This window comes from Bubalus kerabau, chromosome 1 (genome assembly GCF_029407905.1).
Source record: "Bubalus kerabau isolate K-KA32 ecotype Philippines breed swamp buffalo chromosome 1, PCC_UOA_SB_1v2, whole genome shotgun sequence".
Lineage (NCBI taxonomy): Eukaryota > Metazoa > Chordata > Mammalia > Artiodactyla > Bovidae > Bubalus > Bubalus kerabau.
Window position 1 is genome coordinate 197,757,205 of NC_073624.1, and position 23,653 is coordinate 197,780,857.

At 43.1% G+C, this 23,653-nt stretch overlaps 1 protein-coding gene across 8 annotated transcripts in view; it reads left to right on the top strand.

The window, feature by feature from the left end:
* The window catches only part of ZNF608 (zinc finger protein 608), a 116,212-nt gene extending 94,101 nt beyond the window's left edge, over positions 1 to 22,111 (top strand). For 6 of the 8 annotated variants that reach the window (XM_055549038.1, XM_055549080.1, XM_055549027.1 and 3 more), the window contains 7 exons: positions 11,276 to 11,363; positions 11,872 to 14,314; positions 15,956 to 16,373; positions 16,945 to 17,117; positions 18,473 to 18,626; positions 20,483 to 20,564; positions 21,129 to 22,111. In XM_055549038.1, coding sequence (XP_055405013.1) covers positions 11,276 to 11,363; positions 11,872 to 14,314; positions 15,956 to 16,373; positions 16,945 to 17,117; positions 18,473 to 18,626; positions 20,483 to 20,564; positions 21,129 to 21,135 — 3,365 coding nt within the window. In that variant the 3' untranslated portion in view covers positions 21,136 to 22,111. The other 2 variants (XM_055549055.1, XM_055549064.1) reach the window with 2 other exon arrangements.
* The last annotated feature ends 1,542 nt before the right edge of the window (positions 22,112 to 23,653 follow it).

Below are 23,653 nucleotides of genomic sequence, written 5' to 3' on the forward strand. Positions count from 1 at the left end.
TGCAAAGATGATGCATTTTAGATAATACACAAAATATACCCCTTTGTGTGCCATATACATTCATCAGAGCCTTCCTATTTGCTTACACACACAGAGCCTTCCCGTTTACTTACACACACAGAGCCTTCCTGTTTACTTACACACACACACACACACACACATACACACACAGTTGAGAGAGGCAGTTCCCTGTTTTTCAGCTGCTGTTGTAAATTGCTATTTTAAATTTCAGCAAGTGGAATAATAGCAGAGTGATCATTTCCAGTAAATGCTGTTGGCCTTTGTAAAGAATGGCTTGTTCAGAGGTTTTATGATTTACGGGGACACAGCTGGTGGCCAGCAGAGCTGTAGGAATGTGTGCTCTCCTGGGCCCAGTAGAGCTGCAGATGAAAAGGGCCCAGAGCTGGCACAAAAGCAAATAAGCGCTCTGGCTTTAAATAAAGCATCATAATTTATATGAAGCCTGGCTCTTCAGTCCCAGGGAGATGCATGTATCAGTAGCAGCTTTTTGATGTGAGGTAATTGTCAATTGGTTCCCACCGTCTCCTTGTATCTCAAGGACTGGGGATGGTAAGAAAGTACTTTAAAACGCAGTCCCCAAATCTGCAGTTGTGTTATACAGATTCTGCCGAGCAATCCACTAGCATTTAAATCTGCTCATCACCCACCGAGATTGATCTGCAAGAGGTAGACAGATGAGGAAAGGTTTCCGAGAACTGATGCCTCCATAACCCTTTCCTGAGCCAACTACCTCCTTCCCCAAATATGTGAGCGTTTTCAGTCTTAGATTTTATTTCCTTTGCATCTTTCTGTTTCATTCATCTCAATGATTACTTTGCCTCCCCTCTTGCTCCTCCTTCTCCTGCTCCTGCCTCAGGGGAGCGTTGGGTAAGAGACAGACGGCAGCCTGCATCAGGAGCCAGGGGACCGGGCTGGTGTCTGTTGAATTCCTGGCTTCCTGCGCTTTTCTTCCCCTTTAGCCCCAGAGACCCCTGTTTTAGGGGCAGTGGTGTTGAGGGGAATGTCCTGCCTTCAGGATAGTCTGTCTTTGGTCTGGTTTTGCTGGTCTATTTCCCTGCTTTTCAAGTTGCAGAAACAGCATTGTGGAGATCCTGGCTGTAGAAGTTGTTAGCTGAAAAGATCCTGTAATTAATATTAAGTACAGGAAACGACTGGGCCTGATGATTTGAAAGGCCTGCATTCTTTCAGTTGCTTATCTTCAGTGGCCCGAGAGGCTGCAAGTGGGAGTGTGTAGAGGCTATTTCCTTCTCCTCCTGGGGGGAGTGTGCTGTCTGCCCAGGGCCCCTCCTGCACTGCTGTCTCCAAAAATAACCCTCTTAAAGGAATGATGTGTTAAGAGGTAATAAAATAACAACCATATCCTTATCATGGCTCGTTGTAGGCCTCCTTCAGTAAATACTTACCAAATACCTTCCTCAAACTTTGAAATGCTTTTATTTAAAGGAAGAAAAGAAATTATTTCCCAACAAGCTAATAATTGAGGCTTGTGAGCCTGGATTGGGGGAGGGGAGGCGATTCTGTTACTGTTGGCATTGAACCCTCCTCTTCCCAGGGAGAAAGAGAGGGAAGCGGGGAGGCCTGGGGAGAGGTGAGACATCATTCTCCTATTCTAATGAGGAAATTGTGCCTCGGAAAAGGAGAGGGTGCAGAGAAACCTGCTGGCACTTGAAGTCATTCATTTAAGTGCATCTTGATTTCACATAAACCAGTGCCTGCCTGCCAAGGAGCAGAAGTTCAAGTTAAGAACTTTGCCCCAGAAACTCAGAGTGGTGCTATTGCTTACCTCCATGTTATCAAACCTCAAGGGATACCTTACTGAAACATTCCATCAAAGACGAGAAATGAAACCTCTTTGTACAAATGTGTACATGTGTGCGTATGTGTGTACATATATTCCGCACGTGTACCTGTTCAGTTAATGCATTTAAATTGCCCTAAATGTCTGTCTCAGAGACTGTTTTTTTCTGTTCCGTCTCTTTTTTCTCCCTTCTGCCTCTCCCGCTCCTTCATCTTTTATCTCTTACCTGTTGTGTTTTGGCTGAGCCTTAATGGATCACAGTCTGAAAAGCGTCTTCTTGGGACATGAAGGGTGATTTTTGATGCAGCTTATGTAAGTGTTTGTGACTTGCTGCCCTTGTTGAAGCAAGCTAAGGGGCCTGTCCTCTCCGCACCCCCACAGTCCCAACTGTGGCATCATCACCTGTCCGGCTGTCTGTCCCCGAGCTGGGACTTGGCACAGAAACTGGTAGCGAAACTGCGTAAGGAGCACAGGCTATATATTGTGGTGTTAATGGCTGCTGTATTTGATCTAAGTGTGTTTGTGTGTGTGTGCGTGTGTGTGTATACATATTCAAAACTAGCCTCAAGCCATTAAGCACAATGTTGCTTTAGGATGTGTGTGTCTGCCTAACTTAAAAGCAATTTTTTTGGTAGTTATTACTGATCATATTTAAAATGACACCTATAAACTATGAAAGTTGCTAAAACATAAGCACTGATTATTAAAAGAAGTAAAGCACCTCTTGAGTAAATATTATTTGGGCTCTAATGATCTACTGATCTAAAGTGTTTTGATTTTTTTTTTTTTTTTGAATTACATTTTGGGCTCTCAAAATTTTCGTGAGTGCTGAAACTTGCGTAATTCTTGGTAGTGAAAATACCATCATCATCCGTAGGCAGTGCAAGCTTCCATGCAAATATGTGGGGTGGTATTTCTGTGTTCCCCAGGGGTGCCTGACACAAGCCTTATTCCTGCTCCCTCTTTGTACCCACAAGACTTATTCACAGGCCATTGTGTTTTCTAGAAGTGGAGAAGGATAATGTTTCTAGGGAAGCGAGAAAAGAAAAGCGGTGAGAGCTTCTTTGCGCTGACCAGTCAACTGGATATCGACCACCTGTCTTCACGGGAAAGAAATAGATGGCAGTGAATAAGCGAGAGTCTAGTTTTCCAAGAAGCTCAATGATTTTCCCAAATCAATACAGCTCATCAGGCCTCAGAACAAAGGCTGCAGGGGAGGCGACAGTGATGGAAGTGGCTCTGTGTTCTTTTGTGTATTAAACCATAAGACCCATGGGGAAACAAGGTTTCTTTAGCCAGTGGTTTTTTGTTGTTGTTGTTCCTTCTTTTTAGAGCTTATTCTATGTATTTTGGGTGGCGAGGGTGGGGAATCCTTTCAGGTTTTTTTTTTTTTTTTTTTTAAGATTTCCATAGATTGTATCCTGATGATCAAATGGACTTTTTAAAAAGATAAGCTAGTCAAGTAAGAAAGATACCGTCTTTAAAAATGTAGATTAGAAACAGCATTTTGCAATTGCTTCTTGGTATTGGTTTAGCATATTTATTTGGATTAAGGTCTTAGATTTTTTTCTTGTTATTTATGGATGGGCTTTAGATGAACCAAAAAGAACTGTCTCAGTGTTCAGATTAACCTGTGGCAAATAAAGAATCATAAGTCTCCTCCCATAAATGAACCTTGTTCTTAATGTCCTGAAAATAACACCAAGCCCTGCGAGGAATGCTGAACTGTCATCGGAGAGGTTATAATTAACATAGATAGAGTGGTGCCAACATTTTCCAGCCCTCGACAGAGAACATTTATCCAAACCAGCAATCTTTAGCCCTTCAGTCCTTTAATCTTTAAGCTCACTGTGCTTTCATAAAGCTGGACGTGAACACCAGAGCAGTGTGTCTCGGGGGTTTATGACGGGGGTGGCAGCACACGAGGGTATAAAGTGTTTCATTGCACTTCCCCTTGTTAGTGCTGCCCTATCTCCCAACTCTATTGCCTCCACTATTTGTTCAGATAAAGCCCAGTGTTCAGGGTGACTAATCGCAGCACTGTGTTCCAGATGGTTTGATTACAGGATGTGGTTAAAGTGACTCTTCAAACATTCAGCCCAGCAGTAGAGCTCTTTTTAAAAAAAAAAAAAAAAAAAAAAAAGGAATTTTCTGGCCACGTGACTCTTACTTTCCTGGTCCTGATGCTCTGTGTATCCTTAGCAGAGGTAATAGGAAATTCTCCCTCTTCTCTTTGTTAGGTGCCTCATTGGCAATCCGATTGTGAATTTAAAATCCCCCCCAAAGTCTGCTGTCCTGTGTAAGCTCAGTTGGTAAAGCATCTGCCTGCAGTGTGGGAGACCTGGGTTCAATTCCTGGGGTCGGGAAGTTCCCTTGAAAAAGGAAATGGCAACCCACTCCAGGCAGTATTCTTGCCTGGAGAATCCCATGGACAGAGGAGCCTGGCGGGCTGCAGTCGGACGTGACTTAGTGCTATCTTTGTTTCTTTCCAAGAATGATAAACTCCACTTTGACCTTTGAAGAAGACCTATCTAGAAGGCTGGAAGCTCTGAAGCCGGAAAAATGAATAAGTGTACTAGACAAGACTTGGCTTTTTAAATAGTACCCGTGTTGGATACAATAAAACCAGCACAACAAAATACGAGAGGGAGGGGATTCAGTACAGAGGAGAGGTGATAAATGTTACCTTGTACAGTAGTCACGCTGTCTAAAGAGAGTAATGTGATATCCTGAATATATGAACTTTATTCTGTACTTAGGAAACAGCATATTGTGACATATTTATTGTCACTCATGTTTTCTTCTAGGGGGAGAAAAAAACATATATGCACACACACACACATATATACATACACACACAGAAGCAAAGAAATGTATAAACTTAAAAAGACGGTGCCATAAACAGGTTCCATTTTGGTGTCATCGCAGTGACGTTTCCGTTTCCTGCACAAGCGCACACCCTGGTTGTCCAGATGTGGCCGTCTGAATAAGAGGGCCAAGAAACGATGTCAGAGACCAAATTTGGCATTTGCACTGCTTGGCAAAGACTTCTGTCCCAGGGATGAGGCACTTTAAAGACTCTGCAAGAGTCTTTAAATTGTAATGTAAACAGAGTTTGGCTGATCCACTGGGAAATCAGGCATTTGCCCAGTTCTTGAGGAAACATCTTCACAAATACCAGAAACAGTCATTCATAAACCGTATTTATAACATCTTCAGAGCAAAATCTCTCCACAGAGCGTTCCCATCATCTTTAAACTAGTGGGAGACGATGCTTATTGAAAAAGTATGTAATTGTGAAAAGAACACACTGGTTAGTGCTCTTGCCTGGAGAATCCCAGGGACGGGGGAGCCTGGAGGGCTGCCATCTATGGGGTCGCACAGAGTCGGACACGACTGAAGCGACTCAGCAGCAGCAGCATTCAGATCTAGATTTTCTTCAGTCATCATGTAGTAGTCTCTGGGAGTTACATGAACTCCCTCCAGGTGCTGGGCACTGTGCCCATGGGTACGGTAGGTGCAGGACACTGCTCCTGTTTTCAAGGAATGGAGTCTGGTTGGAAGAGACAGGCCTCATGTGTATATGAGTGGAGTAAGTTGTTAAAGGGACCATGTAGTTTAAGTTAAAACAGTCTCAGCAGTATTCAAACGGTAAGAGTTTATTTGCTGCTCATCTAGCGTGGACTGAATTCAGCGTTCCTATTGGATGGGGGCTCTCTTTGTCATAGGCTCCTAGCTAAAGCAGACTCTCTACCATCCTCTTATGACCTTCAGAATCACCGTGGTCTCTGTCCCAGCCAGCCAGGAAGGTGAAGAAATCAGAGGAATGTGCGTGGGAGATTCTTCTGGGCTAATCCTGGCAGTGGCACCTATCAGTTCATTTGCCTTTTACAGAACTGAGGGACAGGGTCCTATCTAACCCACAGGGAGGCTGAAAAAGCTGCTAGCTGTGGACACAGAGGGAAAGCATGGATTCTGGGGGCCTCCACTGGGGAGAGCATTTGGATGGAATGTAGTGGGGACCCAGGAGGAAGTACCCATTTTTTAATGATGTACAAGGTCTTTGTGTCTGGATAGAATTCATGGAAGAGCGAACGTTAGACTTTGTCTCTGTGTGTTAAGTCACTTCAGTAGTGTCTGACTCTTTGTGACCCTGTGAACTGTAGCCAGGCTCCTCTGTCCATGGGATTCTCCTAGAGTGGATTGCCATGCCCTTTTCCAGGGGATCTTCTCAACGTACGGATCGAACCTATGTCTCTTATGTCTCTTGCATTGGCAAGTGGGTTCTTTACCACTAGCCCTACCTGGGAAACCCAGTCTCTGATTCTAATTTATTAGAAGCCTTAACTTGCTTTGGGAATTTGGATGAGTCCATCGTTAAAGTTTTATTTTTTTCCCCCCAGGGCAGTTAAAAATGTGGTATCAAGAATGATTGAAGAAACTCGTTTATGCTGGAGGGGAAAAAAAGAGGACAACAGGATGTGAAGGGAGTGTTGACATGGTCATTGTCCTTGCGTGGGTGAAAGGCTGTCAAGGGGACTGTCTGTAGGGTATCAGAAGGCACAGCCAGAACCTAGGTGTTCAAAGACAGATTTTAGTTCAGAACCAGGAGCGTCTTTCTAACAAGATGACTAATAAATAATGGAACAGCCCTAGATGCCAGTGAGAGCTTCTCCAACCCCTATCCCCTGCCCTTTTAGAGTTGAAACACGAGGGAAAAGGGACCCACAAATATGAGGTCTTGTTCCACCCATTGACCTTTCACCCTTCAGTACCTTGTGACCTATAGGTTTCTACTCTTATCAACTTCACTTTCCATATCATTAGCTAAGATTCCCAAAGCAAGTCTTGTTTAGTTATCTCTGCTTCGATTACCTAGAGCAGTCAGATGAGGCCAGAGTTAGGATTACTGGTCTAGGAGCCTGGTTGCCTAAGACTTCTCTCTGAACAGGAACTTTAGGCAGGGCAGTTACTGTGAAAGTCTCATGCTGAGTCTAGTTGAATAAGATGGGTTAAGGGACCTACTTTCTAGTATGGGTAATATGCTAACTATACTTCCACTTCTGGAATAGCAGGTATGCTTATGTTCTATTTGCAGACTTTTAGAAGTATAAAGTCTGGATGGAGTTACAGGCAACCTATGGCTGATTCCATAGCACTAAATAGATTCCTGCTGCTGCTGCACCTAAGTCGCTTCAGTCGTGTCCGACTCTGTGCGACCCCATAGACGGCAGCCCACCAGCCTCCCCCATCCCTGGGATTCTCCAGGCAAGAACACTGGAGTGGGTTGCCATTGCCTTCTCCAATGCATAAAAGTGAAAGTGAAGTTACTCAGTGGTGTTCGACTCCTAGCGACTCACGGACTGCAGCCTACCAGGCTCCTCCATCCATGGGATTTTCCAGGCAAGAGTACTGGAGTGGGGTGCCATTGCCTTCTCCGAAATATATTCCTAGTGTCGTATATACCCTGTAGATGTACAGTAAATGCTTAATGGGCCTGACCATCTCTCTGGGATCACTTAACTGCTAAGTGTTGACAAGAAGAGATAATAGAATGCTGTGAATGTGGAATCCTTATGGGACCTCAGGGCTCTTTGGGCTTGTAGAGATAGGGAAGGGGCTCATGTTATAGAACGCAGATCACCTTCTTATTAAAGTGTCTTGTAGTGGTAATGCTTTGTGGGGGCGGCAGCTTAGATTGTGCATTAGGATCTAAGACATACCCTTAGTACAAGGAAGAAAACTCTATGTGGGAAGCACACCCAAACCACCAATTGCTCTTTTCAGCTTTATTTTTTCTTCACTGGTAGTAGTCTTAAGATATTTTTCAAATATAAAGTATTACAGGGCAGGCATTATTAGCATTTTGAGAAAAACCATGCCCAGTCTGTGGGTGTGAAAAGTGAAAGTGTTAGCTGCTCAGTTGTGTCCAACTCTTTGGGACTCCATGGACTGTAGCCCAACCAGGTTCCTCTGTCTATGGGATTCTCCAGGCAAGAATACTGGAGTTGTAGCCATTCCCTTCTCCAGGGGATCTTCCCAACCCAGGGACTGAACCCAGGTCTCCTGCATTGCAGGCAGATTGTTCACATCTGAGCCACCAAGGAAGCCCTGTGTGGGTAGGAAGGGAAGATGATCAATCTGGCGGGATACTTGAGACAATAAAGATGAAAAGGATTTGTACAGTGTCCCCAGCACCTGACAAATTGGCAAGATGTTTGAAAGAATAGATGTTCAGTTAAATTAACTCTTTTGGGATAAATGTACATTTATTTTTTGTTTATGTGAGAAAAATAACCATACCCAGATTTCTAAAATTTGAACTTTTAAAAGGACTCATTTTCATAAAAGTATAGTCTGTTTTGTATCACCACGGGTTAGAAAGTGTTCAAGATGTGGTGACTTCAAAAAGATAAGTCCTTTATATGCTTTTTTCGAGCTCAACACTACCTTTGTACTTGGCCCCTCACAATAGGATGTTGTCTGAACATAGACTTCCTGACAAAGAAACAGTACGCTTTGTAGTTTATATGAGAAGTGTTCCTTAAGCCCTCATTCCCATACAGAGCAGATTGGGCTGCATAAACATGTGCATGCCTGTATTCCGCACATGAATTCTAGGCTGACATAAATATTCCATGACATTGTGAAGTGGATTGTGCATAGAAGGGAAAAATAGACCAAACACACGTATTTAATTAGAGAAACTATTCAGATCTTCCTGGGATTAGAGCATTTATTTTGAGCATCTTTTAAAATATGGAGGGATTCTAGGAAAATTAGCCTAACTTATTGGGGCCCTTTTAGGTTGAAAATGGACATTTTTTAAAAAGAATTTTATTCCCACCAAGTGCTAATAATGGTGATTGTTACTTGTACTTAGGTAAGTGTGGCGTCTAGAAATAGTTATTAGGCGATGGGAATAGTTTGGCAGTGTGGAAGTTGTTTCGCCTCTGATAGCTTCACCCGATAACCCCACATACTCAGTGATTAACTGCTGCATATTGGGGTCCCGTCCTCTCCGGCTCCCAGGTTTCCCTTTGTCCTGTTCCAAGACCAGGAATTCGATGCTGAGGGTGGTGTGCAGGCTGGTGTGCTTCGTGGAGCATCTCTGCGTGGGTCGTGGTGGGAAACTCAGCGCAGTCACGTGGACAGTAGCCTTTCATCACACGGACCAGCCCACATTGATTTATGGAGCTGGGCAGCCCGCTGTCCCCAAGAGAACCCCGGCTTGGGGAACGTGCCCTGGCCTCGTGGACGGTCCACCGCTGCGGCAGCCGGGGCCGCCTCCTCTTCCCCTGGCGATATTCCTTTATCCCCAGCCTTTGCTCCGGGCGGCCGCCCTTGGCTCAGCCAATCAGACGCTGGCGTTCCCGGCAGGCGCCGGCCAATCCACGGCCAGCATTTGCTGGAAACGCGAAACCCTTAGGGGAAAAGCAATAACAAAAGCCTTTCACTGCAGACAAATGTTAAGTGTCTGTGCAGACTTTTCCTGTTTTTAATTTTATTACTGTAAGAATGGAGGGTTTGTTGTTTCTTTCATGTTTCCTTTCAAGCAATTTTAATTATACATTTGTGCTACATCAGGGACTCAGGAACGCAGTGATTCAGCCTATTGCATCTAAAGCTAAAATGCAGTAACCTTCTGGCAATACAGATATATTCCTGCACTGTAAATATAGCTGACATGCTAAAGAATTTTAAGCAGCTGCAAAGGTCTTTGACACCACACACAGTGCCCCAGAGAACAGATGATGAGAAAGGCAGCTCCGTCTTCCCCTTCGCCTTGTCTCCACCCCCTCCCTTTTCCTGAAGGGTTGTGCTCATAAAGAATCCTTTCCTCCAATTGTTCTGTCTTGTGCACATTTTTACCAAATGCCTAATTACCATTGACTCTCATCTCAATAAGCATTTTTATACTCAATGACTTGAGTGTGGGTTTTTTTTTTTTTTTCCCCTGTGAAGGAATTAGAATGAAATCAACTATGATTTGAGGAAATGCTTACTTTCCTTCATGTAATTCTCCCCCTCCCCCCCCCACCACCATTGATATAGTGAGTAAATTCAGCTGTCACCTAAGTAATAGTAACACAGACCATATGGGAAACAATTTTTAAATCTCTTTTTGGGACTTTTGAAAGAAATCCTTTCTTCCCCACTACTTGAGTCCCAACTATCCAAATATTTTACCTGCTATTAAAGACATCCCCAAGGAAATGAGTCTTACCTTGAGAGGTGTCCCTTACCACAAAGGAGTTCAATACAAGTTCTCTGCAGAATTCAAATGGCAGTGAGCAAGTGTGTAAACCAGCTAGAAATAGACTCTGAGTATTGTCTCTTGGTGTTTCCAAGGAAGAAGGAAGACTGGTGGTTTATAAAAACTAAGACACACTTACTTTATTTCTTTATCCTAATAGTTTATATATGTCTCAAAAGCAAAATCTGCCTCCTTTTAATGTGTGCTTTTAAAGAAATGAGGTGTGTTTTGTTTTTTTTTTTTAAAGCACTTGTCCTCTGGAGAAATAAAGAGGATGTTATATTTTGTTTCCCTCTGACATTTGGTATACTAAGTGCACTTAAGTTAGTAATTCACAGATGCAGTGCTAAATTAAATTGTCTGCAGAGCAGTTGGGAAAAGCAGAATGGCTTGCAGGAAATAAGTGTGTTGGTTTTGAGGGTTTTGTTTTTTTTTTTTTTTTCCTTATCCTCGGTGGCAAATGCTTACTAAAGTTGATTCTAAAGATAACCCCAAGAGCAAACCTATTGTGTACATACATTTTCTTAAGAGGGCTATTTTAGGAGTCCTTAATATGAAACAAGACCAAACAGTGAAATAGATACCATACTAAGGCTAATTCTTGTCTCACAAAGCCAGAGAGGAGAGGATTAGGAAAAATAAATCATAGCTGATTGTCTCCTATCTGAACCCCAAGCTCCCTCTTGCATGCACATCATTTTTTTCCCTAAATAAAAATCACCATTATTTTATATTGTTGAATTGGAAACAAAACCGATTCCTTTCAGTCACTTTCTGTTTTAAGCATTGGTAACTGGCGCTTAGTTTTTGTTGGCTGCTTGCCAAACGAAAGCAATTATGTGTAATAATAGAAAAATTAAGAGGTGAGTGTTGCTGTTTTACAGCAGGACATGGCAAAAACCATTTCCTTCTGTCAGCAGTATCTTGATTACCCTTTCACACACAGCCTTACCCTTTTGTACCACACAAGTATGCTCATGAACACACGCGCGCGCGCGCACACACACACACACACACACGATTTCCTGTGGGTTTTTGCTTGAGGTCACTGAAACCAGAAAGAGGAAGAATGCAAACCACAGCTTTTGAAAGCAAATGAGAATAGAGCTCTGCTGGTAAAAAGAATAGTAATAATAAATGAACTGGAAATAGGGTAATTTGTGCTAACCTTGGTCCTTCTTCACTCCCCACTCCTGCAGGTGTCCTAGTGGTCAATGTCACGTGGAGGAACAAGACTTACGTAGGGACCTTACTGGACTGCACCAAACACGACTGGGCCCCTCCCAGGTAGGCACGGGGCCTTTGATTTCAGCCTCTGTCTTTCTCTCCTCCTCCCTCTTCTTCCTCTCTCCTTCTCTTTGCAAGGAAAAACTACAGAGAGAGATTAATAATACTTGAAAGGCAGTTTGTAATTGAAACCAAGCAAAAGAGCAATGAGCAATTCAGGATTGAACACAATAAAATGCAGATGCCACATTGCTTGTTTTTAGGGTGATCGCTACTTCCTGCCCCTCCTCTATCTCCTTTGTTTTCTTTTTGTCAACACGGGAATTTGAACTGCGTTGGAAGCTTAGCTAGCTGAGCTGGTTTTCTGAGGAAGAACATAAGCCATTGGTAGCCTGATCTGTCATAGGTATTGAAATTATCAGTGAAAGAATTGGGTGTCTTTTCCTCATCTGGGCCCAGCCGTCAAGCTGCTGGGGTGTTGACTGCTCTTTACCACATTGCATGCCTCGTGATTTCACCTGGCTCCTTTGGAAATGCCCATTTTGACGGCTGTTACTTGCTTCCCTAGGTTTTGCGAGTCACCAACCAGCGACCTGGAGATGAGAGGGGGCCGAGGCCGAGGGAAAAGGGCGAGGTCTACCGCAGCTGCCCCGGGCTCGGAGGCCAGCTTCACAGAGTCCAGAGGGCTGCAGAACAAGAACAGAGGCGGGGCCAATGGGAAGGGGAGGCGGGGCAGCCTCAACGCCAGCGGGCGGAGGACACCCCCGAATTGTGCTGCTGAGGACATCAAAGCCAGCCCCTCCTCCACCAACAAAAGGAAAAACAAGCCTCCGATGGAGCTAGACCTGAACTCCAGCTCCGAGGACAGTAAGCCCGGGAAGCGTGTCCGCACAAATTCCAGAAGCACTCCCACCACCCCTCAAGGGAAACCAGAGACGACTTTTTTGGACCAGGGCTGTTCTTCTCCCGTATTGATTGATTGTCCCCACCCAAACTGCAACAAAAAGTACAAGCACATCAACGGCCTCAGGTACCACCAGGCTCATGCCCACTTAGACCCAGAGAACAAGCTGGAGTTCGAACCAGATAGTGAGGACAAGATCTCAGACTGCGAGGAGGCCTTGAGCAATGTGGCGCTGGAATGCAGCGAGCCAAGCACAAGTGTATCAACTTACGAGCAGGTGAAGGCGCCAGTGTCCCCTGGCTCAGGGAACCCCCCCGGCACCCCCAAGGGAAAGAGAGAGCTCCTGAGCAACGGCCCAGGTTCTGTTATTGGAGCGAAGGCTGGGAAGAATTCTGGCAAAAAGAAGGGTCTTAACAACGACCTCAATAATCTTCCAGTCATCTCCAACATGACAGCCACCTTAGACAGCTGCTCAGCAGTGGATGGCAGTTTGACTGTGGAAATGCCCAAACTGGAAGCAGAAGGATTAATTGACAAGAAAACCTTGGGAGAGAAAGAAAAGGGCAAAAAAGCCAACAATTGCAAAATGGACAAAAACCTCTCTAAACTTAAAACTGCCCGGCCCATTGCTCCTGCCCCGGCTCCCACACCCCCGCAGCTAATCGCTATTCCCACTGCAGCCTTTCCAAGCACCACTACGGGGACCATACCCGGACTGACCACAGTTGTTCAGGCCACACCAAAGAGTCCTCCGTTAAAACCCATTCAGCCAAAGCCCACAATTATGGGGGAGCCCATCACCGTGAACCCAGCCCTCGTGTCACTCAAGGACAAAAAGAAAAAGGAGAAGCGAAAGCTGAAGGACAAAGAAGGGAAAGAGACGGGGAGCCCGAAAATGGATGCAAAGCTGGGCAAACTCGAGGATGCCAAGGGGACTGGGAAAGATTTATCAGGACATTTTTTAAAGGACCATCTCAGCAAGAATGAAGGGCTGGCAAATGGACTGTCCGAGTCTCAAGAGAGTCGGATGGCTAGTATCAAAGCCGAGGCTGATAAGGTTTACACTTTTACAGACAACGCTCCCAGCCCTTCCATCGGGAGTGCCTCAAGGATGGAGTGCAGCACTTTGGTGAACGGACAGGCGCCCATGGCCCCGCTGCACGTGCTGACCCAGAACGGGGCCGAGAGTTCTGCGGCCAAGACGAGCAGCCCCGCCTACTCAGACATCTCCGATGCTGCTGATGACGGTGGTTCTGACAGCAGGTCAGAGGGCGTGAGGTCGAAGACCAGTTCCCCGTCAGATATACTCTCTAGTAAGGACGGCGCTGTGAAAGGACATTCTTCAACGACAGCACAGTCATCTCAGATGAAAGAGTCCCACTCTCCCTATTACCATGGCTACGATCCTTATTATTCTCCCAGTTACATGCACCCTGGGCAAATGGGCGCCTCTGTAGCTGGGAATGGCGGGAGCACACAGGGAATGAAGATCAAGAAGGAGTCTGAGGAAGAGGCGGATAAGAAAGACAAGGCAGAGCAGCTCGAGGCTAAGAAAGTGGACCATAACCCTGCATCCTTACAGCCTCAGCACCAGTCGGTGATCACCCAGAGACACCCGGCCCTGGCTCAGTCACTGTTTTACGGCCAGTATGCCTACGGGCTCTATATGGACCAGAAGTCTCTGATGGCCACCAGCCCTGCCTATAGACAGCAGTATGAGAAGTACTATGAGGACCAGAGGCTGGCAGAGCAGAAAATGGCCCAAACTGGGAGAGGAGACTGTGAAAGGAAAAACGAGCTCCCTTTGAAAGAGCTGGGCAAGGAGGACAGTAAACAGAAAAACATGCCATCGGCCACAGTCTCAAAAGCTCCCTCTACTCCGGAGCCTAACAAAAACCATTCTAAACTAGGGCCGTCAGTGCCTAATAAAACTGAGGAGACAGGTAAATCGCAGCTTCTCTCCAGTCACCAGCAGCAGCTTCAGGCCGACAGCTTCAAAGCTAAGCAGATGGAAAACCACCAGCTTATTAAGGAGGCTGTAGAAATGAAATCTGTCATGGACTCTATGAAGCAGACAGGTGTAGACCCAACCTCGAGATTTAAACAAGTAAGATTGGGGAGCGTGGCCCCCACAGGGAGAGAGCAGCCTGAGGCTTGTACATGGCTGGTCTTGATCTGGTTAGAGTTCTTCACAGGAAATCAACCAAGGGTTCCTTAGGCTGGATTTCTCTTCTCTTGAAAAGTGTTTTAAGTGATTCTCTCAGGATTTCTTGTGTACCTCTGAAATGTACATTGCTCACTATTTCCTTGTCATGTTGTGTAGTAAAAAGAATCTTGGCTATGTGCTTTGCAGATTCATGTTCCCTGCCACTGACTGACTCTGATGAAGTCCCTTATTGTCTTACTGAGTCCAGAGTGAGGGAATTCTACCCTGTGGTGGCTGAGGTCCCTTCTAACTCCAAGATTCTGAGTCTGAGAACTCAAATAATTTATTCTTTTACATTTCCAAATTTATTTTGGCATCTTCTGGGGATATTAAGACAGGGTCCTTAAATTCACATTTCCTACTTATCTTTTTGATGAAACTTGGAGTGTCTTGAGGCGTCTAGACTTCTGTTTTATGCGCTACATGAAGGGCCTCAAAGCAGGGTTCAGTGCCTCTGGCTTGTGAGGAGTGAGGAGCTAGGGGGATGGGCCTCGGGCAGTCATCCCAGAGCCCCGCGGTCGGCCAGCCTGAGGTGAAATGTGCCGACACCTGAAAATCGGTCACCGTGAAACCACACATGTGCTAGCATTTTCTGTCACAATTCAGACGTCCTGACTCAACTGTAGTCCCAGAAGTATTAATTCTGGTATTTCCCAGCACCCCAGCCCTCACTTAGAGGGGGCATATAGAGGTCCCCGGTGAACCAGAGCAACAGAATCCTTTCTTCATGCTTATTTCTGCCCCTAAGCACCCAGTGGGTTTGTAGCGTGAATGGGATGGGTTGCAGGGGAGCCACAAAGGTCATTTTAAAGACCCTCAGTTTCTCCGCTTCTGGAGTCGAATCAGGCTGTTGACACCACAGGGCTGCATCAGAACTGTGCAATTGGGGGGGCGGGGGGTGCACGTTATGGATGCCTTTGTTTACTATAGTAAAGCCATAATGTATGGTGTTCATTTTTAATTTTGTTTGGATTAATGAACCAATCTGGTTTATATTCAGCCTTGGCTACAGTAGATGAAGAGAGTGTATTAGGAAACCAAGAGTTTCCCCCTCTAAATGATGTTAATTGATATAATTGCTTAAGCTATATTAAAACTTAAACAGTAGATAAAACTTATTATTATCAGCTTGAGTTTTTTATATTCTTTTTAACCTATGTAAGATAGTAAGGGAAAAACGAGAGTTAGATCGAGTATGTCTGAGGGTGTTATTTAATGTTAAGAATTAACATTAACATCCCAGCTCTGAATTCCAGCCAAGCGAAGTTTTGAAGCCCAGCTCCACAAACTGGGCAGCATTGTGACCCTGATATTAGTTGAGCTTTAAGAGCTTTGCTTTTGTCTTCTGTGAAAGAGATTATTAATCATGCCAGCCTTAGACATCATTCCTTCGTAAGAGGAGGCAGTAAAGCTCATAGTGTAAGCATATAAATAAATGTTACCTTAGTATTAGAAGTAATAGTAATAGTGCTCTCATGGTGATGAATGAGTTTTTCTTAAAAATGTTAATTTAATTTTAATAAGTCTTTTTTCCAAAACCAGGATCCAGATACAAGGACATGGCATCATTATGTATACCAACCCAAATACCTGGATCCACAAAAGTCAGAAGAACTTGATAGAGAAAAGAAATTAAAAGAGGATAGTCCCAGAAAAACCCCCAACAAAGAGAGTGGTGTGCCCAGCCTTCCTGTATCGTTAACAAGCATCAAAGAGGAGCCCAAAGAGGCCAAACGTCCTGATTCTCAGTCCTTGGATGAGGGCAAACTGAAAAACGATGATCGGAAGACTCCCGTGAACTGGAAGGACTCTCGGGGAACCAGAGTGGCTGTCTCCTCGCCCATGAGTCAGCATCAGTCCTACATACAGTACTTGCATGCTTATCCTTACCCGCAGATGTATGACCCCAGCCACCCTGCATACCGGGCTGTTTCTCCCGTCCTAATGCACAGTTACCCTGGTACGTGTCATGTGTTCTCACTGTATTGGAGGGAAGAGGCTGTGTTCAAGTACTAACTGTTTTAAAACTCTGGATAAATTAGAGGCTTCAAGAGTGACATTGTTTGGCTTGTTTTTAATGCTATTTAAAGACGTCCCTAAGGTGAAATGGAATTAATGGCAGATTTGTTTTTAGATGAAATGTCATACTAGCTGTAGTTTCCATAGGATCTGATGGTCTGCTGTGGCTATGAAACTGACAGATATTTTATTGCCTAGGAATACATTCTGAACACTTACTGTCATAATCATTACAGTTATTGTTCTTTTGTCTTAATTGCACACGTAAGCAGATGAAATGGCTGTAAGCTCGTTCTCTTTTAGAACCTCTGATCATCAGGATGGGTTAACTGGGAGAAGAGAATCGGAGAACCTCGATACAGTTTAAAGACGATATAGCCCTTTCTTAATGGAATATTCCCTATTTTAAGATCTCCGACTCTTATCCCAAATTCATGTAACCCAAATGGTTTGTTGTTTTTGTTTAAAGATGTCGTTCGTAACTTGATGTGGCATTTGTTGTGTGTCTGCAGGGGCCTATCTCTCTCCAGGATTTCATTATCCTGTTTATGGGAAGATGTCAGGGAGAGAAGAGGCAGAGAAAGTCAATACCAGCCCTGGCATCAACACGAAAACAGCCACTGAATCGAAAGCACTGGATTTGCTCCAGCAGCATGCCAACCAATACCGCAGCAAGTCTCCTGCTGTAAGCTTCCTTTTGTTGTCACTTAAAAGCACTGTGTTTTAGGGGGAAAGGGGACAAGCGAGAGAACGGTCTTGAAATATAAATGGCTTTGGAACCCAGCTGTGATTTAAGAATGCTGTTTTGTTTTGTGTTGTTTCCTAATAAGGAAAGAATGGCAGGTTTAAAATAAGATGCTTTCACACACGAGGGGAAAAAATGTTAAAGCATGTATGGTAGTAGCAGCCTCTTCTGTTGGAAAATCTGTTACCTTGCTTACCCAGGAGGATGCTAGTCAGCCAGACATTGAAATTCATAGGAACCAACCTTCGGTGCGGAATACTTCTGATGCACTCCTGTGCTGCTGAGCCGCTTGGCTAAAGACTGTTGACTGCATCCATTCTGCTTCGGCATTGACTCCTCCACACATCCCTATAACTCTGCTAAGGTGATTCAGACATATGTCTTTGTGAAAGATGGCTCTGCTTCCCCACCTCCTGCAAAGAAAGTCCCAGAGACTATTGGGAAGAGAGAAAATACAAAGGATGTGGTAGTTCGGGTCTAGAAAAAAGAAGGTTGAAAAGATTAAATATAGGCTTTGTGATGTGTATCTGCGTGTGTCCTGAAACTCAAAAAAAGCTTAAAAGAAAATGATTTATGCATCTTTTAACTGTGAGCACTCCTAGTATAAAGTTTTTTTTCCAAGTAAGAAAAAGAGCTTTAGTGAAAGGCTGATTAAGTTCAAATGAGTAAAAAATGTCTCAGAAACACAGGATCCTCAGTCAAATTATGATTTTAGAGGACTGGAACTTCTCTGAGTGTTCAAAGATGGAAAGATTTTGGAATTCTTCCAGAGGCACAGGGCAACGGTTTCATGTGCTTGATATTGATGTAATATATAATATTAGGATCTATGTTCTCAATGGAGCCCAATATAAAGATAGGTTTAAAATTGTGAGATACATTCTCCTCACAAAATGTAGTTGAAATAGAAGAGTCATCAGAAAACTTGACCTTAAAGAAGTCTCTGCAACACCTTCTTCTCCATCCCTATGTGAAACTTGTTTTTAGGAAGAAATTTGGTCAATTCTAAACCTGCAATTATGAATAGGAATAGAGAGGTCCTCTTATTTCACTCATTTGAGGAAAATGTTGATATTGCTTTGGCTCAGAGCAGGACTATAGTGTTGGCTTAATTCCAGTTGAAATGCATGTCTTTTGAAATGATTTACCATTAATAAAGAATTTCTAAGAGTCTGTGTATTTACTTGTTTAATATTAGGAGTACCCACTGCTGAAGGGACCAAGGAGGTTTACTATGCCCCTCCAAATTGTTTCTCAAAGGATTAAGGGGGGAATGTCTGTCTTTTCTTTTGCAGCCTGTGGAAAAGGCCTCAGCTGAGCGGGAGCGGGAAGCCGAGAGGGAGCGGGACCGCCACTCCCCCTTTGGCCAGCGGCACCTGCATACTCACCACCACACCCACGTGGGCATGGGGTACCCACTCATCCCTGGGCAGTACGACCCTTTCCAAGGTCAGTAGCTCCATTCTCCTTGTGCCTTTATTCATCCTGCTTTGAAAAACAGTTTCCAAAACTGCCTTTCTTGTCTTCAAATGAAAAGGTTGAGCTTTGAGTTAATCAGCTCTGGGGTGGGATTTTAACACTTCTTTCCTGGTATATCCTTGGGACACAGCTAAGGGTATTCCCACATCTCTGTGTGTTTTGATGAGACGTGAAGTGGCTACCACTTAATAATTGTCGCTTATTGATGTTCTTGGTGGTGGGCAGTGTCTGGGGCACCGAATGTAACAATCAGAAGATCAGATAGCTGCTTCAGAAAAAGTGTAGAAGACAGGGAGGGATGGTGGGAGGCTTTGGTGAAATGACTTCCCTTGATCTCTTCAGGCCTCCAAGTTGCTCCTTTTCCCAAGGAAGTAAAGGGAGTCATGCGGTCAGGGTCAACACTCTTAATAACCTAATCCTGAGACTCCCAGCCCTTTGCTACTGAAATGTGTGGTAAAGAGGAGAAGCATTTTTAAAAGCCATAGCACTGACATGAGGAACCACAGACAGTTCGTGGTGTTTGAGCAGATTGCCCTAGCTCCGTCAGCCCTTGGCCTGGGCAGGGAGTGGCAATATCTTTACCAGCAGAGCACTTGCTAGGACCTTGCTGCCTTAGCTTTGACTGCAGTAATGGAATACCATAGTCTTTATGGCTTTAAACGACAGAAATGTATTTCCTCATAGTTCTGGAGGCTGATAGTCTGATACCAGGGTGCCAGCATGGTTGATTTCTGGTGAGAGAGCTCTCCTCTTGGCTTGTAGATGGTCACCATCTTGCTTATGTGTTCCTGTGACTTCTTGGGGGACCAGGAGGTGGGGGGAAGAGAGTTACTATCTCTTCTTAAGGGACACTAATCCTTCAAGATCAGGGCCTTACCCCTAGGACCTCATTTAACCTTAATTACTTCCTGTATAGGTCCAAATACAGTCACTTTGGGGGTTAAGGCTTCCACGTAGGAATTTTGGAAGGGCACAGATAGAACTGTGGACAAGTATCTGCTTGCCAGGTTCCTTCCTACTCTGCTGTCTGAATACGAGATAATACGTTTGAAGGTATTTCCAAAAGTAGGAAGTGCTGTCCAAATGTGAAAGGGTCATTTTAATTTATTCATTGCATGTTACTTGGTGTCAAATAGTGGTGTTAAAGAAACCATAGAGAACATAGAAGGAGTCATTTCCTCAGGGTTTACTTTTATTTCCTCTACCTTTTTTCCATGATTGTTTTCTATAGAATTTAAAAGAATTTCCTGTTAGGCAACTTCATGCCATTTGGATCTATTATATTCTCTTACTGCTCCCCTCCTCTTGCAGGGTGAAAGTTAAGACTGTTTCTAAGTTCAATTCAGTGATTCCATGTACCTTATGGGATGCATTGTGTTCAGTCACTGGGGAAAACGTTAAAGTGATAAAAGTTATTATGAAAGTATTGTATTCTAGGCAAATAGCGTGGCGCTCCTATAATTCACTGTGACTTTTGATTCCTGTTGTTACCTGGTACCTATTATTTCTCCTGGGCTTCGTATTCAGAAATGCGTGCAAACCATTTAGCACCATGCAGAGCCAGAGAGATGGAATGCTGTATTCGCTTTGAATAGCTATTAAGAAAACCACAGAGTATTCAATGAAGAGATGGATTCTGGTTAGACTGAGCAGTTTGTAGTCTGTCCTTGCTACATGAAACATTTCGTGTGTGTGTGTGTGTGTGTGTGTGTGTGTTTACAAAGGCCAGATTGCTACTCCCTGGTCTGCAACCTTTCACCATTGGACCTGCATCTACTCTTAACCTTTCTGGAAGTCACAGGAACCCTGCATTTTTCCCCCATTAGGCCTGACCTCTGCTGCCCTCGTTGCCTCTCAGCAGGTGGCTGCACAGGCATCTGCATCAGGAATGTTTCCTGCACAAAGAAGGTAAATAGCGTCGTATTTTGAATCAGTTTTCTAGATAGAGACATCGTAATGGGTGGGAGGAAACAAGTGTAGGCTTTTTAGACCAAAAACTTAGCTCCTAAGGGTTTGATATTGTTGTAGTGAATGTACTTACTATGTCACCGTATTTCAGATGCAGCTTCTATACCGTGAACCTCATTTTTATAGCTGTAATGTACATTAGTAATTAACTGATCTGTTTCTTCAACAGTTCTTAAGTTGTCTTCAATGCTTGTTAAAACAATTCACTCTAACTCCCTTTGTTTTATTTTGTTTAAAAATGAAGTTGCAACTGAAGGAATTTACCCTCATAGTGCTAAAGCGATGTTTGTTCTTTGATATTTTCATTCACTGCTCAAGTTGTTTTAAAAAGGAAAATAATTTATTTTTCATGTTGTATATCATTACCCTTGTGTTCATTCACTTTCTCTGGGATTGAATTCCTTTAATTGAACAGAATTAACATAAGTCTGTTGGTCTTAGTTTTCTTATTTTCAGTGTCAAATGTGGCTGGAACATTTGCTAAGGTTTTCTTTTCTTTTGCAGAGAATAACAAGATTGGAAATGTACGTTGTCATGTGACTGGATCACATGGGGAAGCGCTTTATACAGACATCAGTTCCATGGTGTTAATTTGAAATGCCTTAATGGCAGGCAAAAACCAGTCATTTCATTTTTGTAAATTACAGATTTTATCACAGAGTAACAAATGTTGCTGTAATTAAACTTCTGTTTTATATATATATACGTATACATATATGTATATATACATATATATATATATATATTCTTTACTTTTTGTATCAGTAACCAGGCTCGCACACACAGGGTCTGCTGCCAAGTCGCAAACCACTCAGTAAAGGAGATAAAAAATGTATTTGTCAAGTTGGAAAGTGTTAGCCTCAGAAGGCTGCTTACTTTCTTTTTTTTTTTGCTTTTCAATTGTAAATAAATAATGTTATGTATCAGTGTGCCTGAACCTTGCATATCCTTCATATAATTCCCATAAACCCCTCAGAAAGGCTAACTGTGTTGATGACACTTTGGTACAATTTAGATGTCTATATGGTGGCTCCTGTTAAGATGCATCAGTGTAAAATGTTCCTGTAGTCACTGTTTGTACTCGTGTATTGTGGAGAAAATACTTTTGGAAGGCATGGGGTTGCCAGTACCACAAAAACTGTGTTGTATATAATGTAAAGATTAAAGTGGGGAAATAATGAGCATCTGTGAATAATGAGGTGTCATTTTTGATAATCTTGAATGGCAAATAACCCAATAGCCTGCATACCAGAGACATCTGTGATTGTTCTATTACTTGAATAGTCCTGCAGTTTTTTGTTTTTGTTTTTTTAATGTTTACAATTATCCAGTTTTAGAAGAGAGAGACTTTAACGCCATTGCCTGGTTACTTGTTTTATGCTGTAATCTAGTTTATTTTATGTAAAATGTATATTGAATGCTTTCCTTTTTTATACCTGCCTTAAATAATTTGGCAATCAGAATTAAAAAGGTTTTTTTTTTTATATATATATAATGGGTTCTTGTCTGTCTCGTATTATTTCTAGCTGACTGATAATAATTCTCATTTTCTAAGAACAGTTCCTTAGTATCTATGAAGGTCCAGTGTGTTAAGATATAGTACAGAGATATTAACTTTTCTTATATGATACCCAAGTTTAACAGCCAAATAGTGGATTTAATTCAGTGCATATATGTATCTTTATTGGGTATTTACTCTAAACATGAAATGTAGTATCACTACAGATTTCAGGTTTATGTGGTATGGAATGATAATTCCAAAGATGTTAGTCTTGCGGATATGTGAACAGTAGGTAAAATGTATGAAAAGTTAGTCAGCTAGCCATTTGATTGACTTGTCATTAGATTGTTTTACTGGCATACATTATGCTGAATATACAGAATTAACTGCTTCCTCACTTTTTTTCCTTTCTTTGCTTCCCTCCTTCCCTTTCTCTCTCCCTTCTTCTCAGCAAATTCTGTCTGAGCACCTACCTTATCCCAGGCACTGTACAGGTGCTGGGTTACAGCCATGAACAAAATTGCTGTTTGCATTTTCTAGTAGGTCTGGGTAAGCATAATAAAGTATGTAAGTAATATGCAGAGTATGTTAGATGGTTGATAAATGCCCTGGAGAAAAACAAAGTCTGGAAGTGGGCATGAGGAATTTGTGGGTGTAAATCTCTCTCAAGGAGATGAGGAAGCAGCCATGTGCATCTCTGGGGGAAAGCGCTGCAGTGAGATGCAAAAGCGAAGCCAAAGCCCTAAAAGTGGGGGTGTGCATCATGTGTTTGGACTGGTTGATGCTTCATCCCAGCTGTAAGTTTTAATGATTTTACTGTAATTGCTAATGATGGTTCTATCCCTTGGTTTCCCTAAGCTGACAGATTTTGTCTTGTATTTCGGTTAGTTCTACTGAGGGGCTTTTGCGTCACATATATATAGATATTTGCAATCAAAAATACTTGCTTTATTTTTGGAAGTCACCTGAAAATGGTTTTTGCTATGAATATCATCCAACATTTTTTTATGGTGTTTTATCCCTATGCTTCAGAGGATTTCACCTATTTTTCCTCATTCTTTAAATTTATCAAATTTTTTCAGTTCTTAAACCACATCTTGATGTATCCTTGAAGACCTAATGTAATTTGTCTTATTTTGGTTAAACAAGTGTGATTTCTCTGTTCAGAATATCATTTGAAGTGTGACTTTTGGTTGCCTACATGTTGCCTCAGTTCTAGAACTGACTGAACAATTCGCTGTCGGCACAGAACCAGAACTAAGATCAACTTACATCTTCACCAGCTGCATTATCATGTTCCTGGTGGTGTCTGGGGAATACTGTGGATTCCTGGTGATTTTCCTGCCTTTAGTAATAATAAAAATCATATGGAAGCTCATCTCACCTGAGCTATACAGGAGTAGATATATGCTTATTACATAGGCTTTTAATTATACTTTTAGTTAGGTGCCTAAATAGATAGGATATAAACATGGACATCAGACCAGGCTTAACTCTTCTACTGTGATAAACAGGAGTGCCAAGGAGT